This window comes from Vombatus ursinus, unplaced genomic scaffold (assembly GCF_900497805.2).
Source record: "Vombatus ursinus unplaced genomic scaffold, bare-nosed wombat genome assembly UNPS02014807.1, whole genome shotgun sequence".
In the NCBI taxonomy this organism is placed as follows: Eukaryota; Metazoa; Chordata; class Mammalia; order Diprotodontia; family Vombatidae; genus Vombatus; species Vombatus ursinus.
Genome location: NW_020954585.1, coordinates 52,691,453 through 52,710,176, shown reverse-complemented (window position 1 = coordinate 52,710,176; position 18,724 = coordinate 52,691,453). Strand labels below are relative to the sequence as shown.

Sequence of the window (18,724 nt, the reverse complement as noted above, 5' to 3'; positions counted from 1 at the left end):
GAGCCAGCAATAAAATACAGAACAACAGTTAACATTTATGTAGTGCCTTTAGGTTGCAATAGGCTTTTATTCCATTTCATACTCATAGCAGTCCTGGGAGGAAGCTGATATTTTACAGATGAAGAAATGGAGGCAAATAAAGGTAAAGTGACTTGCCCTGGATCACACAGCTAGTAAATGTCTGAAGCTAGATTTAAACTCAGATCCTTACTCCAAGTCTAACATTCTTTCCTATTCATACTACCTATGACCTATTGTTCACATGCCAGACTAGCTAAGTTTGTGAGATTCATCAATAAAAGCTTGGCACCAGCTCTAACACCCTGGCCTCAGCTTCAAACTGCTTTATATTTCATTACCTCAGTGTCCACTCCACTTTGGCCACCTTTAAGCAGGTCACATTAGTGAGGTCACATGCTCATGTTACTAGGAACTTCTTACCTCCAAGATCTCTAATTCTGAGTTTTCTCCTCTTTGATCCCAGTTTCCCTAGCCTTTCAGACTTCCTACTCCCTCCAGACTGTCAATCACTCAATTAGTCAATAAGTATTTATTAAGTGTTTACAATGTTCTAGGCACTTTGTGAGGTGCTTCAGATACAAGAACAAAAATTTAAAACATCCTGCCTTCAAGGAGCTTACATATTACCTACTGGACTTGTTCTTCAATCTCACCATTACCACTGGTCCTTTTCCTTCCTCCCTGTTCTTTCATTCTGCCAACTCTCCCTTCCTCCCTACTACTATTTCCTTTCTGGCTCCATTTTTTATTTCTTGCCTAGCCTATAACCCATGGTTAATCATTTCAATGATGCTCTCACCACACGCTGGAAATCTAGCCAGTCCTGGTTCCTGGATAACCCTCATCATCAACATTCCCCTCCTCCCAGTTTTTTAATATTTTTAGAGAAAGGTACAAAACCATGTGGATTGGTCTACTATAGGTTCATTCTTTCTTTCAGTCTTCACAGTTACTCTGACATGCTTTCCTTCATCTTTTTTTTTTACTTTCTAGCATGTTCCCTGCACATAGCACCTATTCCAAAGCAAGCCTATACACTCCTACCCCCCAACACTATGCTACCCAAACTGAACTAATCCCAAAACACAGTCAGTACTTTCATGCCTCCATAATTTTGCTCACATAGGTCCCTACATCTGGAATGGACCTTACCACTGTCCCTGCCCATTGAAATACCATCCATCCTTTAAGAATTAATATTAAGGAGCAGCTAGGTGGTGTAGTGGATAGAGCACCGGCCCTGAAGTCAGGAGGACCTGAGTTCCAATCCAGCCTCAGACCAAACACTTGACACTTACTAGCTGTGTGACCCTGGGCAAGTCATTTAACCCCAATTGCCTTAAAAAAAAAAAAAGAATTAATATTAAACATGTTAAACATACCTTTTCACTGAAGCCTCCCCTAATTCTCCTGCCCGGAAATGTTCCATGTCTCTTTTGTACCCTTACAGCATTTTGTTTGTACCTCTCCCAAGCCCTGATCATATTCTATTTTATTTTCTACTTATCTTTATACATATTTTGTCTGACCTATTACTATGGATGGTAAGCTCCTTGAAGTGTCAAACCATTTCTTATTTATCTTTGCATCTGGCTTAACACCATTACAATGACTTATACATAGCAATTTCCCAATAAAAATATTCTCTGAAGGAAATTTATAGCTATCTCCATTTTAAAGATAGAGAAATGAGAGCTAGAGATGCCACTAGGCTTGGCTAAGGTCACATACCTGGGAGAGCATCCACCTAATTCTCAGGCAGTTGTCAAATTGAAATATTATTACTGTTCATCTGAAGATTACTGTTTCTTGATTTTTCTCCTCCCTGTTCTTTCTTACCCACAGAAATATTGCACATAGAACCTTGCCTGATTCTAGTTTGGATGCCTACTTGTTCTGATCTGGCTATGTTGTGAACATGTATTTACTACTCATTTCATCCTTTCCTTATTGCCTGATTCTATTTCTCTACCTCCATCTCTTTCCTTGGACCTTGAGACCAATTCCTTGTTCTTCCAACATAAGTTTTAACCCAGGTTCTCTCCGGCAGTCCATACTCATGAGGCATCCAGCCATCTTGGTGGAGAGAGCTGAGTGATCTCCTGAGAAAGCAAATAAATCTGTCTTCATTCAGGTCAAGGAAGAAATTCTGGCTTTCATTCACCATCACTAATGGTGATGGTCCCTTACACAGAAATTTTGCAGTAGAGAAGTGAGACAGACATCCAGAGTTAGAAAGAGAGTAGGGGAACTGCATAGGATACCAGAAATCTTTTTGAAGTCATTGGGGATCAAAGATTTAGAGCTGGCAGGGATCACAGATGCCAACTAGACTAGCCCTATCATTTCACAGATGAAAAAACTGAAGACTACAAGGGTAAGTGACTTGCCCAAGGTCACATGGGGAGCAGGGCCAAAATACAAACCCAGATCTTTGGATTCCAAATTCAGGCTGGAGGTCAGAACTTAGAGAACATTTACAATCATAGCACGCTAGAACTAAAGGGAGGGCAGCTAGGTGACACAGTGGATAGAGTGCCCGGCCTGGAATCAGGAAGACTCATCTTCCTGAGTTCATATCTGGCCTCAGACATTAACTAGCTCTGTGAGCCTGGGCAAGTCACTTCACCCTGTTCACCTCAGTTTCCTCATCTGTCAGATGGGCTGGAGAAGGAAATGGCAAGCCACACCAGTATCTCTGCCAAGAAAACCCAAATGCGGTCACAAAGAGTCAACATGACTGAAATGACTGACAGAAACAACAAAGAACTGAAAGGAACCTTTGAGTTCAGCTAGGGTGACTCCGTCATCTTAAAGGTCATGACCAGACCCAAGGTCTCCTTACTCTCAGGCCAGTGTTTGCCTTCCATTAAACCATATTACTTTATGAGACTGTCTAGTTTGATCTTTCTGTTTCCTATCTGGCTGTCCGGCAGTCTACCGTATTTCCACTCCTCCCGGCTCTGAGACACAAGGAGATAAGCCAAGGGACCCCAGACTGATGGGTCCCACAAAGCAGAACCACTTCATGGGCTGACCTTACCTGTGGGATGAGATAGCTCCTCATGTTTTTCACCGTCTGCCATGTCTGGTTACTGCTACCATAACCCCAGCGGCAAAGATGGAAACCAAGTCCCCAGAAAGGTGGCATAGTAGGGAAGCCTGAAATGATGGCACTTTGTCAGTATGGTGAGGATGGCGACTGGAAGGGCTCCTGACTGATGGAAGGGGACTAAATATGTGACTCAGTTGTTCAAATCTTCCCTGAGTGAAATGGGTAGGTCAGCTCCCTTACATGCACCAACATAATTATATCAGCCCTTTTTGTGGTAGCAAAGAACAAGAAGCAAATTAAATACCATCAATTGGAGACTGGCTAAACAAATTATGGTACAGGAAGATAATAGAAAATTGCTGTGTTTTAAGAAATGACTATGATGAATAAATAAGGAGAAGCATAGGAAGACATGTACGAGCTGATATGAAGTAAAATAAGCAGAACCAGGAAAACAACATAAACAACTACAATGATCTAAATGGAAAGAACAACAACAATGCAACAATAAAGTGAATATTATCAGAAGATATTTACCAGATTTGTGCCCAAAGAAGAGATATAAGAAGGCACATCCTCCCTACACTCCTCTCACATCAGCTAGACTCCTTGCAGGGAGGGAGGGAGGGAAAATCTATGGATCAGGAACACCAAATACAATGTCAAATTCTTTTTATTTTGTTTTTTGTTTTGCCAAACTATTTTCCCCTTTTTTAATCCTTTGATATGAGGGATTGCTCAGGGAGAGGAGGGGCAGGGAAGAAAGATACATGAGAAATGTACAAATAAAATAGCAATAAAATTTTATTTTAAAAAACCAATCAGTCATTGGACATTGACTAAACACCTACTATATGCCATGTGCCATAGCACTGGAGATACAAATACAAAAAAAAGAATCCTTGTTCTCAAGTAGCTTACAATCTAATGAGGGAAGAAAACACACAAAGTAAAGTTCAAAGGAAGAGGGAGGAGAATGACGGAGGAGTCAAAGAAATCCCAAAGGAATGCAGTCCCATGGGAAATGAGGAGATGGCACTCCTGGGCCTCCTCCTGAAATGGAGATGTAAGAATTCATGGCTCTGTCCTCCAATCAGAGAGGCAGAGGGTATTGAGGAGATGTGAGGACCAAAGTTGATTGGCTCTTTAAGGATGGTGAGGTTTCCCAAAGGTGACGTTCCTGGGGGCATGGTGGAGAAATCAAAGAGGTCTAAAAGGATGGCAGCTAGAACTTCCCTGTCTTTGGGAGTTAGGCAGAATGAGACATTATAAACAAACAATGGGATTTTCTTTCTGAAAAAAAAAATGGAAGGGAGGAAAATGGCCCTGGGAAACAGCAGCATTCACATGACTAGGGTTAAGTCTCCAAATGGATCTCCCCATCTAAGAGACCACCTGTTCCAGTGTTCCTACCTCCCCTTCTAGAGACTGAAAGATTCTCTTCCACAATAAGAGGAAAGCAGTAAGAGTGTACCTGAGAACAAGACTTCTCAGGGGAACATTCCAAAATGCTAGTGTTCCAGATTCTCTTTCAAATCCTGGGGCACATTAATTATGCAAGTGTCCTATTGGTTAAATTCTGCCCATGGAGCTTGCTAAGGAAGACAACATGGTACATGTTACATGGTCCAAAAGAGTGCTAGATCAGAAGTCATAGGACCCAGGTTCAAATCCTGGCTATGTGACCTTGGACAAATCATTTTAATTTCTCTGGATCTCAATATCTCGACTAGAAAATTAGGGAGCTGAGCTAGATATGATACAACACCAAACCACCTCACACTGTACTAGCTCCTTAACCCTCGTCATTTAGCCTCACCACCTCCAGACAGCATGTCCGCACCACCTCCTTCTCAGCCCTCCTTCCTCTTCTAAACACCACTATGCTAATCCTTCCCAGGCCCATTCCTATTCAGTTTATACACTTCATAGATTGTTACACCATAACTCCTGAAATTCTTGTTCTAATCTCAACAATTTGTCGTTCAGCTGTTTCAGCCGTGTCCAACCCTTCATGACCCCATTTGGGGTTTTCTTGGCAGAGATAGTGGAGGGGTTTGCCATTTCCTTCTCCAGATCATTTTACAGATGTGGAAACTGAGGCAAACAGGATTAAATGACTTGCCATGGGTCACACAGCTGGTAAGTGTCTGAGGCTAGATTTGAACTCAGGAAGATGAGTCTTCCTGACTCCAGATCTGGCACTCTATGTACTTCACCACCTAGCTGCTATTCTCAACAAACTCTCTTACATTCTTGAACTTTTCAAGCAGTGTTTCCTCTGTCTTCTTGCCTTCACTCAGACCTGATAGCACTCCTTCTCTTGGAATTCTCTTCATTGGAAACTGATCCTCCTCACCATAGGGACAGACTTTAATCCTTGATCTCTACTGAACATTCAGACCATTTTTATACCATCATCTTTCAATGACCTTTCATTTCTTGAGGTCCATACAATGTACATATACCACCTGCCCCCCATCCTTATTTCTGTCTTCTTCTAACCTTCAGGTCATTTGATTTTCCCAACTTCTTCCATGACCTACATAACTGGTCACAGTCTTCCTTTGAACCATATGCCTTGTCATCATCTCAAGAACTTAAAAATCTGGAGATAAAAAAATCTGCTACATACGTGGAAAATAGCATATAGTTAGACAAAATGTTTCAATTGAAAAGATCTAGGGATTTAATTAAATGCAAGATTAATATGAGTCAATTATAAGACATAGAAGACAAAACCAAAAAAAAACCTTGGATCTAGACTGCATAATAGCCTGTCCATATCTAGAGTACCATGTTCAGTTCTAGGTGCCACCATTTAAAAGGACATTAACAAGCCGGACCACTTCCAGAGTAGGCCAGTAATGATGGTGAAAAGACAGTAGCTCATGACATCAAAGGATTGATAGAAGGAACTTGAGATGTTTAACCTGGACAAGACATGAGAGCTGTCCTCAGGTATGGCAATGCCAAAGGGGGATTACACATAGTGTGCTAGATCCAATTGAGCAGAGCTAGGAACAGTGTGTAGAAGTTATAAATAGATTTCAGCTCAAAACTTCCTAACAATTAGAATTATCTAAAAGTGGAATGGACCGACTTAGGAAGAAGCTACCAGAAGAGTCAGCACAGCATAGTACAGAGCAAGATGACCTTAGTGCCAGAAAAACCTGGAATAAAACTCAACCTTGATACATACTGGCTGGGTCATCCCTGGCAAGTTACATAACCTCTCAATGTCCTAGGCACTGGTAGAAGAAATTTCCTCATCGTGAGTTCCCTAGACCTATGAAATCATAGGTCCAGGCTCATCCCATCCCAACCCATATTCAAGTTATAAAACAAAGTGCTAAGTGAATCAATGGGTAAAGTTCATTATTGCTGTTGTTCTGCTGTTCAGTTATGTCTGACTCTCCATGACCCCATTTGGAGTTTTCTTGGCAAAGATACCAGAGTGGTTTGCCATTTCCTTCTCCAGCTCATTTTACAGATGAGGAAACTGAGGCGAAAAGGGTTCAGTGACTTGCCCACGGTCACATATTAAGTGTTGGAGGCTAGATTTAAACTCAAAAGGTGAGTCTTTTTGATTTCAGGCTGGGCACTCCAGCAACCTAGCTGCCCCTAAGTTCATTACTGATCAGGTATGGGCAGATAGAAAGAAATGAGGGGAAGGATTAAGGAAGGCTTCATGAAGGAGGCAGGATTTGAAATGGGCTTTAAAGGATGGCCAAGAACTCAGTTAGGCAAAGATTCATTCTAAAGATGGCTGAAGGGACACAGGCGGAGGGAGGGCACAATGGTACATCTGGGGAACATGGAGACCTTATGGAGAGTAGTACTGTGAGATAAGGTGAGAATGATGTAGTGACATCAAACTGAGGAGGATTCTGAAAGCCAGGTAAAGTAACTCAAACCCCGCTACCCTGCAATTGCGTGCACAAGTGAGCCACAGCAGGTTTTTGAGAAGGGAAATCCTGTGAACAAATTAAGGCACAATAAAGATTATTCTAGCATCATTCAGTGAAGAGCAGCTAGGAAGAAAGACTGGAAGCCAAAAAGACTTTTTAAAGAACTCTAATAATGCAATGACTGCTACCCCCTGCTGAGAAGCAATGGAATCAGGATGCAGAATTAGACTACATACACACACACACACACACACAGACTATTCATATATATATACATATATACATACATGTATGTATGTATTGGGCTTTATATTTTTGTTGTTCTTTGGTAGTTTCAGTAATACCTGACTCTTCCTGACCCCATTTTGGGGTTTTCTTGGCAAAGAAGGTGTAGTAAGTTGTCATTTTCTTCTCTAGCTCATTTTACAGATGAGGAAACTGAGGCAAATGGGGTGAAGTGACTTGCCCAGGGTCACACAGCTAGTAAGTATCTGAGACTGCCTTTGAACTCAGGAAGATGAGTCTTCCTGATTCCAAGCCCAGTGCTCTATCCACTGTGCCACCTAGCTGCTTGAAGGGTTTTATGTGCATGTTTATGTGTGTATGTGTGTACGTGTGTGTGTGTGTGTGTGAGTACAGTGCAGAAATTTGTTTTGCTTGACCATGCATATTTGTTAGAGTTGTTATTGTTTTTTCAGAAGCGAGAGAGGTGGGAGGGAGAAAAAAATAGATTTTTGCTTTCTAAAATTTACATTTCCCTTAACATTTAGTATAATGTTCTAATAAATATTTGGTGAGTGGATGAATGATGAAATGGTTCCTCAGCTTCTCATATCCCTCTATAACAGGGCAAAAGCTTATATTGGGCAGAGGGAGGCTGGGGAGAACATCTTGTCCAAGGACATGCACTCCAGACTCCTTATGCCCATGCCTGGGGTTTGTCTTCCACATAGAAAAATCTGAGCCAAAGATGCCAGTCAGCCAGCTGTCACACACTGCTGAAGTACTACTTGAAGGGGCAGCCAGCTCATCCTCTAGCTGCCCTCATGAAATAGAGAGGGAGGTGCTCTCTTTGGCAGCACATGTCCTAAAATTGGAACAGTACAGAGATTAGCATGGCCCTGCACACAGATGACATGTAAAGTCGTGAAGTGTTCCATATTTAAAAAAAGGAAAAGGAAAAGGGAGAGAGGCTAGACTCATTGAAGGTCAGCCATGTTGGAAGAGGGAATTATTATTTACCTGAATCTCTCCCATATCTTCCATTCTCTTTTCCAATATGGCTGACCTTCAATGAGTCCACATTGAGTATGACTAGTCCTTGGATAAGAGGGTGGTAGACAGAGAAGACTGGATTAATATCTGAGAGGCCAGACCACTGGGGAGCATTTCCAGGGCTATTGCTGCTACCTCACCTTGGAAAAGTTTAAAAAATATTTAGGCCACTGAGCAAATGCCAAATTTCTTTTTAGGGTGCTCTAAACTTAACTGTACACAAAAGTTTACAAGCTACTCCAAGGGTATTCTCTAAGCCCAAATCAGTGGGACAGACCGCTGTCCTTAAGGATTCATGAGAGATCCCTGCCAGCTCCTTTTCATGCGCAATTTGGAAACTTGTCTGTAATGCATATTTACTGAAAGATAACTGAATTTCCTGCCCTCCCTTCCCATTTCTCCTGTCTTCACTATGGATTCTAGCCAGCTTGGCACTTCTACAGCAACAACCACCTTGCTGACGGAGAAAGACGAGGCAGCAGTGATGACTCGGAGAGAATCTGAGGAGGTGACTGCGTCATGATGGATAGGACTGAGGGCAGACACCAAGGTCCCTCCAGGCAGGATTTTAGGAAAAGGTGACACTGAAAACCAGAGCAAAAAAGGAGAAGTAGAGGAGAAACAGGTGGGGATACTCACCGATGACCTGCTGGTATTGCTGGACAACAGAGCTTGGATCTGGCCCCAAGAAGATGTAAAAATCCAGAATACCCCCCACAGTCCTCCATGTCAGCGCGGGAGCAGGCTGCAGAACCACCTCTTGGGAAAGAAATAGGGAACAGAAGTTAATATCATCCTACTGTGATTCAGCCAGGTGGCGCAGTAGATAGAGCACAGGGCCTTGAGTCAGGAGGACCTAAATTCGAATCTAGACTCAGATACTTACTATCTGTGAAATGGGAATAATAAGCCTTGACCTGCTCACTCAAGAAGCCAATTCTGAGGATACTTAGCATCCCATAGGGTAGTGGATTAAGAGCCAGGTGAGCCACTGAACCAGAACCATGTGATCTGGGCAAGTTACTTTCATCCCACTAAACCTGTTTCCTCATCTGTAAAATGGATATATTAACATTTGTACTCCCTATCTTACAGGGTTATTATGAGGATCAGATGAGTTAATGTGTGCAAAGCACTTTGTACATCTTAAATGAACATCAGCTGTTAACACGCTGTGTGTTTATTGAATATACTTTTTTACTGGGTATCAGAGAACCAGAGAATGTCAGAGTTGAAAAGGGCATCAGATGTGACAATCTTTTCACTCATAACAAGGATGGTAACAGTTAACATTTATATAGCACTTTGAAGTTGGCAGAGATCTTTACAAATATTACTTCAGTTGATACTCATAACAACCTTTTGAGATAACTGCTATTATTATGCCCATTTTACAGATAAGGAAACTGAGGCAGCGCGAGGTTAACTGGCTTGCCCGGGAACACACAGCTAGGAAGCGTTGAGGCAGTCTCACGTCTTCCTGACTCCCACTCTCGCTCTGCATCCACTACCCCAACTAGATGCCTAAATGCATTCATTCATCACTCAACATGCATTTATTCAGAGACTTATAAATGACAGGTACCATAGAGATGCAAGGACAAAAAATAAAAGAGTCCCTCCCCTCAAGTAGCTCATTGAGGGAAACAATATTTTACAGATGAGGAGACTAGGGCCCAGGAAGGTAAAGAGATTTGCCCAAACTCACACAGCAAATTAGTAGAAAACGCAGGTCTAGAACCTGGACCTTCTTTCTGTATGTCTAAATGTGGATAATAATAAGCCGTATTTTTACAACAAGATTCATATTCATCGCTAAATGGCTTCCACCAGCTGGTCAAATCTTAGGTCAGGAGATCAGCAGCTCCTGCTCTGGGATAGACGGGGGCGCCATATTTCATCCCCCAAAGGAAGAGAGGAGGCATGAGGAAACTCACTCCCCTGTCCAGCAGTTGGGCAGTTGACTCCGAGAAGTTCTCCAAAGGCCACAGCTCATCCTCAGGAGGGCCCAGCTGTGTGCAGAGCACGTTGTGGGTTTCTATCTCCAAACCAGAAGCTGCCCCTTCCCCAAGGGCTTGAAAACACTTCTCTGAGGATACTGAGGCAGTGGGGGAAGGGGTCAGAAAGGTGCAGAGAGCCAGAGGAAGGGCACAAGGGAAAGTGGAATTTTAAGCAAATGATTCAGCAACTGTGTGTGCGTGTGGTTAAACTGCTCAAAAATTGCTAAAGAACCAGGCTCAAGTCAGGAAACAGATGTCTCAGTTCTCTGAGGCAGCCAGGCAGCTACCTTCTGGTCTTGGGCTATTTCTCTTGCCCCAAATTAGCCCTGAAACACTGGCCCCTTCCCTGGTTATATTCAAGACCAGAAGGTCTCTGCAGTAAAGATCCCAGACCTTCTACATTCGTCTAACCAAATCAAAAAGAAAGCTTTGGGTGTAACAACTAACCAACCCTTCTTTGGTATCCCCCGCAAAGAGTGTTCTCCCTCCTTTCTTTCCTGGATTTGTTCATTCGATTAGCATTCTAATTGATTTTGCCTTTGTAACATCTCTCATATATACCCCTTCTCTCCTCTGACACTGCCACTAACCTGGCACAAGCCTGCATCGTCTCAAGCTTGGACTATTGCAATAGCCTGCTAATGGGTGTCCATGCCTCAGATCTCTCCCTACTCCAGCCACCTTTCCTCAGTTGTTAAATTAATCTTCCCAAAGTACTCATCTGACCACGTCACTCTAATAGAAACACCTCTGTTTGGTATTCAAAACCCTTCATAAACTGGCCCCCTCCTGTCTTCTCACATTTCAGACTCCCCACAGACTCTTCAAACCAGTGACACTGACCTCCCTGCTGTTCCTCAGATAAGACACTCCATCTCCAGACTCCAGGCATTTTCACTGGCTGTGCTCCACACATGGAAGACTTTCCCTTCTCATCTCTCCCTCCTGGTTTCTTTTAAGTCCCAGCTAAAATCACACCTTCTCTGAGAAGCTTTTCCCAATCCGCCTTAATTCTAGTGCCTGATATTAACTCTAATTTATCCGGTACTGACGGGCAGCTAGGTGGTGAAATGGACAGAGTACTGGGTGTGAAGTTAGGAAGACTTGAGTTCAAATGTGGCCTCACACACTAGCTGTCTGGCTCTGGGCAAGTCACTTAACCCTGTTTACCTCAGTTTCCTCATCTGTAAATGAGCTGGAGAAGGAAACAGCAAACCACTCCAGTATCTTTGCCAAGAAAATCCCAAATGCGGTCACAAAGAGTCAGAAAAAACTGAACAACAGCAACAAAATCCTCTGTTATCTTAGTTGTACATAATTGTTTACATGTTTTCTCCCCCATTAGACTGTGAATTCCTTGAGAGCAGGGACTGTCTTTTACCTCTTTATATAACTATTACTTAGGAAGGTGCCTCATACATAGTAGGTGCTTAATAAATGCTTATTGATTGATTAACAAAACAAATCTAATCTCTTTCATGTGATCCAATTTCTCTTCCACATAATCTAATCTCCCTTTCACAAATGTTGTCTTTTACCGTTATTTAACTTTTCATTCATGTATGCCTTAGTACCATTGCCTCTCGAGGGAAAGGAATCTGTCTTAGTCATTTTTGTGCTGCCACTCGCAGCACCCAGCACAGTGCTTCTACATAGTGGGCACACAGTAGATACTTACTGATCACTCTAATGGTATAGAAGCTATTATGTCCTGAGGACTGCACCCAAGGAGATGCTCCAGAGCAACGAAATTCCCCACTTACCCATGGCATTGCTATTCAGGAGGAAAACACCATGAGTGGTTCCTGCCTCCTCCATATTCAGGTAGAAGGGGTGCACCCCATAAAGATTATATGACTCCTGTGAATGAAATAAATTTGGTGAGAACACCTGCTTGCTTTTCCTTTACCAGGTCCCTAAAGTGATTAAAGGGTCAAGGAAGGAAAGTATTAGCATGCCTCTCAAAGCTTATTCTAGCCCCAATTAACCCAATCACTTAAGATCTCTGACTTCACCACCACTGGACAGCAAGCAATAGGAGAACATAGTTCAGTCCTGGGCTAGGGATCCTAAGGCAGAATTGAGTAAAATGTGAATAATTTCTCCCACAGGAAGGCGACATGAATGTAGAATTGCTTTCAGGACTTAGCTTACAAAAGAAAGAGGAATAAGTTTAAAGGAGAGCAAGGCAATGGAAAGAAAAGGGTATAGGAATGGAGAAGGGAGGGAGGAGGGAGAAAAAGAAAAGCACTGGAGGAAACCTAGGAAGGAGTGTGGCTTCAACAACACATCTCTAACTTCCTGGGGGATGTTCCATTATCTGGGCCTTGGTTTTCTCATCTATAAAATGAAATTTGTTGTTCAATTATTTTTCAGTCATGTTTAACTCTTTTCAGTCATGATTCCATTTAGCGTTTTCTTGGCAAAGATACTGGAGTGGTTTGCCATTTCCTTTTCCAGTTCACTTTACAGATGAGGAAACTGAGGCAAACAAGGTTAAGTGACTTGCCAAGGTCACATAGTGTCTGAAGCTAGATTTGAACTCAGGAAGATGAGTCTTCCTGACTCCAGGCCTGGCACTCTATCCACTGCACCATCTAGCTGCCCCTATCAAGAGGCTATACTAAATGATCGCTAAGATTTGTTCTGGCTCCAAAATTCTGTTGATGTCAATGGGGAATGTCAGAGGAGATAATATACATGCAGAGATATTCTGATAAGCTTTTCCTTTAAGACTAATAATGAAGCTATATAACTCTGGGGAATCAGATACAGGCCTGGAAAGACAGGGACATTAACAAAGTATCCAGACTGGAAATCTCTAGAACCCTGGAAAGTTCTAATATCATACTTGTGACTGGAATACCAGATGGCCCTGGCTTTGAAAGGTTCAAGAGACTTTATTGTGGAAACTAGAAAGTTATTTACCAGAGGCTGCCCTCAACTCCCTTAGCCCACTAGAAAAAGGTAACCTCACCACAGCTGTGAATTTCAGATCCCCACCCAGAAGCTAAGCATACCCACAATACTCATTGGAGATAATCCCATCCACCAAAAGGTTAAGGGCTTGGCCATCTGATGGCCCTCTAGGAGGATGTGGAGAAGAGCCTTATAGACTGAAAATATAACTCAAGGTAGGTTGGGGTTGGAGGTTAGGGGGAATGGAACAGGAATGAGGTTAGGAAATAGACAATGGAAAATGGCTACCGTGGGTGGAACATCCCGGGCCCAAAAACTCAGAGTGGTCCAGTCCAAGTGGTGAAGAAAGCCACGGCGGTGCTCCCCCAGCCCATAAAGGAACGCAGATGGAAGAAGGGTGGAAATTTGGAGGAACTGGTCAGCAAAGATTAATGGGGCCACAGTTGTGTTCAACCTGGAGAAGAAAGGTATGAAGGGGTAGGGCAGGATGGAGAAGAAGTGAGATATGGAAGGGGGGAGGGAAGGAATGAGAAAGGGAGATAATGAAAAGGTAGAAAGGGGAAAGCAACAATACAATGGGGGAAAGGGTTTTGGAAAATAAAAAAAAATGTGGAAAGCACAAAAGGGAGATCATGTGGGGATGTGGGATGGATGGGGAGGAGGAAAGGAAAGTGTGAATCGATCACTCTATAACACAGTATCTCAGTAAGCCTATTACATTTTCTATAAGAAGAACTGCCACATTTCTTTTACCAAAGTGTTTCACCAATGGCTGAATGTTAACTATATTTAGCAAAGACTTCACCAACCGCTGAAAAACCAGCAGCCATCACTATTGGGTTTCCAAACCATGACTCAGCGGTGCTGGTAAGGTCTGGACTTTCATGTTTAGCTGATGGTGGGGAGGGGGAGAGAAGAAGTACATGTATGTGCATATGGGAGGGTAAGGGAGGGGTAAGTTTAACAAGTGTTGAGTATCAAGAGGGGAGAATGGGCTGACCCTAAAAGTTAGAAAGATGGTCCCAATCTCAAGTGGAAGTGTCGATTGTTTTCTCTGCTAATTAAAATTTATATGGAGGTGGTTTTTAGTTGGAATTGTGATGGCAGGAATTCCATTCTAATGAGGCTAGGGGACACTCAGGGCTCAGAGGGAAAGATGAGAAAGGGGTGAGGTAGGGCAAGGAGGGAAGAGCTAATGACTTCTAGCCAGTCAGTGCAAAAGGAAATTGATGCACAGAAACTAAAGGAAGAAAAGTCAAGGGTTTTGTCTTCTGAGCTATTTCTGATTCTATTGATGTGGTATGCTTCTGACTGGGAGCACAACTACTTCTCCTCAGACTCTGGTTCTTGTACTCAATGATGTGTTGCCCAAAATCAGAGTAACTTCTCAGGCAGTAGACTTGGTTAGGATGAAGGAAGTCTGGCCACAAGTTAGCTTCCTGGAGAGAAGGCATTCAGAGTGCTCCCTTCCTTACATACCACTGAAGGTAGAGTGGCAGAGGGGAAAGATCACGGAACTGGAAAGAAGTCAGCAGACTTGACTCCAAGAACCAGCTCTTCACTAACTAGTGGGGTGGATCAGCTTGAGCAAGACATCTTATTTCTTTGGGCTTCAACTTCTTCCTTTGCAAAGCTAGAGGGTGGGACTACAAGGCCTGTAAGGTACCTTCCAGCTCAGTCTATGATTTTTTGATCTCCAAGTTCCCTTCTGCTGAGATGAATAATAAATAATAGCTAACATCTCTATGGCTTTTTAAGTTTTCAAAGTACATTACTTATATTATCTCATTTGATCCTCAGAACAACCCTGTGAGGTCAGTGCTATTCTTATTCCCAATTTATAGATGAGAAAATCTTAGAGGTTAAATGACTTGCCCAGAGTCACACAACTAGTATGTGCCTGAAGTAGGATTTGAACTCAGATTTTCCTGATTCCAAGTCTAACACTCAATCTACTATGTCATATGGCTGCCTCTCTCCAAGGCATAATATTTCTCCAAAATTGTATGAGCACAATTGGCCCTTAAGACAGTAGAAGGCCTGCAGTGAACTCAATCCATTGACTGTGAGCAAAAGAGGTCTTCTGTAAGTAAACAGAGGTCAAGGGAAAATGGTGAGAGACATCTCCTCTAATACATGGTTCTAGATGTCCCTAACCTTACAGGTCATTCGGTACTCTAGAGCAATGGTGTCATACTCTAATAGAAACAGATCCCTGCAGGCTGTATTATGACTTAGAAAACCACAAATTAACATTATCTATGTCTTATTGTATTTTTACTTGTTATTGTTAAACTTTTCCCATTTACATTTTAATATGGTTTGAATTTGACACCTAGAATACTCTAGTACTTTAGACTGCTCTAGAGTGCAGCATGCTAGCTGAGCCGATGTAAGGCTGGGCTTAAAAACATGAGTCAAAGTCTGTTGATAAACTAACCCACTCCTTTCAGGGGCATCCTCAGGAACAGGTAGATCAGGGCTGCAGGCCTTTACAAAAATGGTGGAAGGAGAACATATGCAAACATTCTCAAATGGAGAAAGAGAAAAACCAGAGGGAAGTCTCACAGTACAACTCCTGACCCCCGACGTTTCACCAAAATCCCAAAGGGATCCCTGGAGAAATCAAGGCTGTAGAGAGGATTCTCTGCCTTTTTCGTGGCTGATGGAACTTCCAGAGGTACCTCATATCTGGAGTTGTTGGGATCGGTCAGCTGTGACAAAGAGAAGGAGAGCAGAAGTGACCATGTGGCATTTAGATGGGACACACATCCTCACATGTGGAAGGTAGAAAAGGAGTTGGGGCGGGAGGGTAGGGAGAGAAGGGAGTCTGCTGAGCCTCTCTGTGAGGCAAATAAACTAATCACCATCCCACCCCCACCTTTTCCCTTTTCCCCACACCACCATCTCATGTCTCCTATCTCCCAGGAACAGTCTTCCTGACCTCCTCATCTGAAAGTCACCAGTCACACTGGCAGAGTGAAGTGGGAAGTAGCTGAGGCCGAGAGAAAATTGTCCAAGGCGTATATTCTGGGCGAAAGCTTGGAGACAGGCTGATTTTTAATTTCAGGTCCCGCCTTTGATACACACTGGCTGTGTGGCCACAGGCAAGTAAGTCACCGACCCTTCCGGTGGCCCCAGACTGCTACCTCTAAAATGACAAGACCAGCAGCTAAGCAACATAGTTAAGCTAAGTTCTAGACCAGGTATTCCCTTCCCTGACGAAATCATGGATCCAGACCTTTGTAGCTGGCCTCCTCATCAGGAAGGCCTGGTTTCAAGCTGCCTCTGACACATACTGGCTACGGGCCCTTGGGCAAGTCAGGGTATCTCAGCGCCACCAGGCAACACTTCAAGACTGTAATTTGCCAAGCTTGCTAGAGGGAGTTTCCTCACCCCGAGTGCCTTGCTGTTGAGTCATCTCTGACTCTCTGTGACTCCATGAACCATACTGTCCATGGGGTTTTCTGGGCAAAGATGCTAGAGCGGTCTGCCATTTCCTTGTCCAGTGGATTAAGACAAACAGAGGTCAAGTGACTCGTCCAGGGTCCCACAGCTAGTAAGTGTCTGAGGCCAGATTTGAACTCAGGTCTTTCTGACTCTAGGCCCAGCACTCTATCCACTGAACCACCTAGCTGCCTCTTTACAGCTGGGAAATGATAGGTCCATACCACTCTCCCCTCCAGTTCTGGGTTGAGGGTTGAGAGAGGGAGAAAAGAAGTTAGGAGAGGTAGAGGCAGATTCCTATGCATTTTTACATCAAACCTATAGTTAAATTTAATGTTTTGAAGTCAGGAATATATGTACTTTCTGTAATAGATCTGGAGAGAAGCCCCAGGTGACCCCAGTACTACACAGTGGAAAGAAATGGACTTGGGGTCAAAAGGACCAAGGTCCAAAACCTTGTTCCGCTGCTTAGCAACCTGTGTGACTCGGTTGTTGTTCAGTCATTTTCAATCACATGCAACTCTTCATAGCCCCATTTGGGGTCTTCTTGGCGGAGATATGCAAGTGGTTCGCCATTTCCTTCTCTAGCTCTTTCTACAGATGAGGAAACTGAGGAAAATGGGGTTGAATGACTCGCCCAGGGTCACACAGATAGTAAGTGTCTGAGGCTGGATTTGAACTCAGAAAGATGAGTCTTTCTGACTCCAGGCGTGGCGCGTGTATCCTTGAGAAAGTCATTTAATCTCGCTAGGCCTCATTTTCTGTATTTTTAAGATGAGGGAGCTGAACTAGACCAAGATTCCCCAAGCTGCCTTCTAGCTGTAAACCCATGATCCTACTATCCAGGACAAAGAGAAGGACATAATTCTCCCACCTTGATGTGTAGACGGGTATCTGTCTCCAAATCCACCTGCAGCTGCAACACTAGCACATCACGAGGGTAATAGGTCTTCACCGTCCTCGTCAGCACACCCAGGAAACCTAGCTCAGTCCTGTTCAATGTCTTCAAGGTGTAGCTGGGGAAATCAGGGGGGTAGAAGCACCATGGTGGCCCTCCCCGGCTGCTGCTCTGTAGGAAGCAACAACCTCTCATCTGGCAGAGTTCTGGAGTCACCACTGTGTCCCATTCTGGGTAGCAGTCAAATCGCTGGGACTCAGGAACAGAGATACACTTCCCTGGGGGCTCCACAGGAAGTCTTCTCACACTGATGGCCCAGAAGGTGCCTCCCAACAGGCCAGCTCCCACTATCACAACAACCCCTAGCCACTGCCACCTGAGAGACAGGGTCTTCTTGGCAGGAGGAGAGCCAGGCTCGTTTCCCTCCTCTTCCTCTTCTTCTTCCTCCTCACCATAAGGACCAGGGGCATGAGTCACATGGGTAGGCAACTTGCGGTATGATTTCATCGTCGGTTCTGAGGATGGAGAAGAAGCCTGGGGAGCAGGGAAATTGGGGGAAAAAAACATAAAAGGAAAATATCTTAACTTTACAGAAGTGCAATCAACAGAAATAGAAAACCATGATTGTTTGGGGACACTGTGTATTTCCTGTTGGTGACCCAAAAGAATGCTACCCTTAAAAAACAGGACCAGGGCTCTCTCAGGATTACAGCACAGATTAGCCGGAATCTAAATGCTCTGTTTCTCAATCTCTGGTCCTGGGACTCTCCTCTTCATAAAGGGCTGCAAAGTGCAATAGGCTCGAAGTATAAATGTATAGCCAGGAATAGCAAACCAGGGAAATCGGTTGTTATGTATCCTGCAAACCCAAAATGCTGCACCTGGGATTGAGATCATCTAAATCCTTGTTATTATTGGGAATGTGGGAGAGGGGTAAGATGAAATTCATGGATTTCTAGCTAACCTAGAAAATTCACTTTTAGCAGGAGTTTTGGCCTTCTCCCTGATCAACAAATCTGGGCTGAAATAGGCTAGGTTGATGGTGGCTGGATTATAACTTGGGCGGCTAAGTGTTATAGTGCACAGAGTTAGGACGACTCATCTTGCTGAGTTCAAATCTGACCTCAGACACTTACTAGCTGTGTGACCCTGGGCAAGTCACTTCACCCTGTTTGCTTTAGTTCCTCATCTTTAGAAC

The 18,724-nt window shown here is 43.5% G+C and overlaps 1 protein-coding gene and 1 non-coding gene across 4 annotated transcripts in view; one reads left to right on the top strand and one right to left on the bottom strand.

The window, feature by feature from the left end:
• The window catches only part of LOC114051888 (lysosomal alpha-glucosidase-like), a 73,209-nt gene that overhangs the window by 34,935 nt on the left and 19,550 nt on the right, over positions 1–18,724 (bottom strand). For all 3 annotated transcript variants that reach the window (XM_027874272.1, XM_027874271.1, XM_027874270.1), the window contains exons 3-8: positions 17,503–18,060; positions 15,750–15,895; positions 13,470–13,635; positions 12,026–12,122; positions 8,902–9,021; positions 3,065–3,183 (exon numbers count right to left, since the gene is read on the bottom strand). In XM_027874272.1, the coding sequence (XP_027730073.1) occupies positions 3,065–3,183; positions 8,902–9,021; positions 12,026–12,122; positions 13,470–13,635; positions 15,750–15,895; positions 17,503–18,033 (1,179 nt within the window). In that variant the 5' untranslated portion in view covers positions 18,034–18,060. The remainder of the gene's footprint in view (positions 1–3,064; positions 3,184–8,901; positions 9,022–12,025; positions 12,123–13,469; positions 13,636–15,749; positions 15,896–17,502; positions 18,061–18,724) is intronic.
• LOC114052520 lies at positions 8,051–8,153 on the top strand. The gene has a single exon (XR_003570261.1). It is a non-coding gene; the product is annotated as a U6 spliceosomal RNA (small nuclear RNA).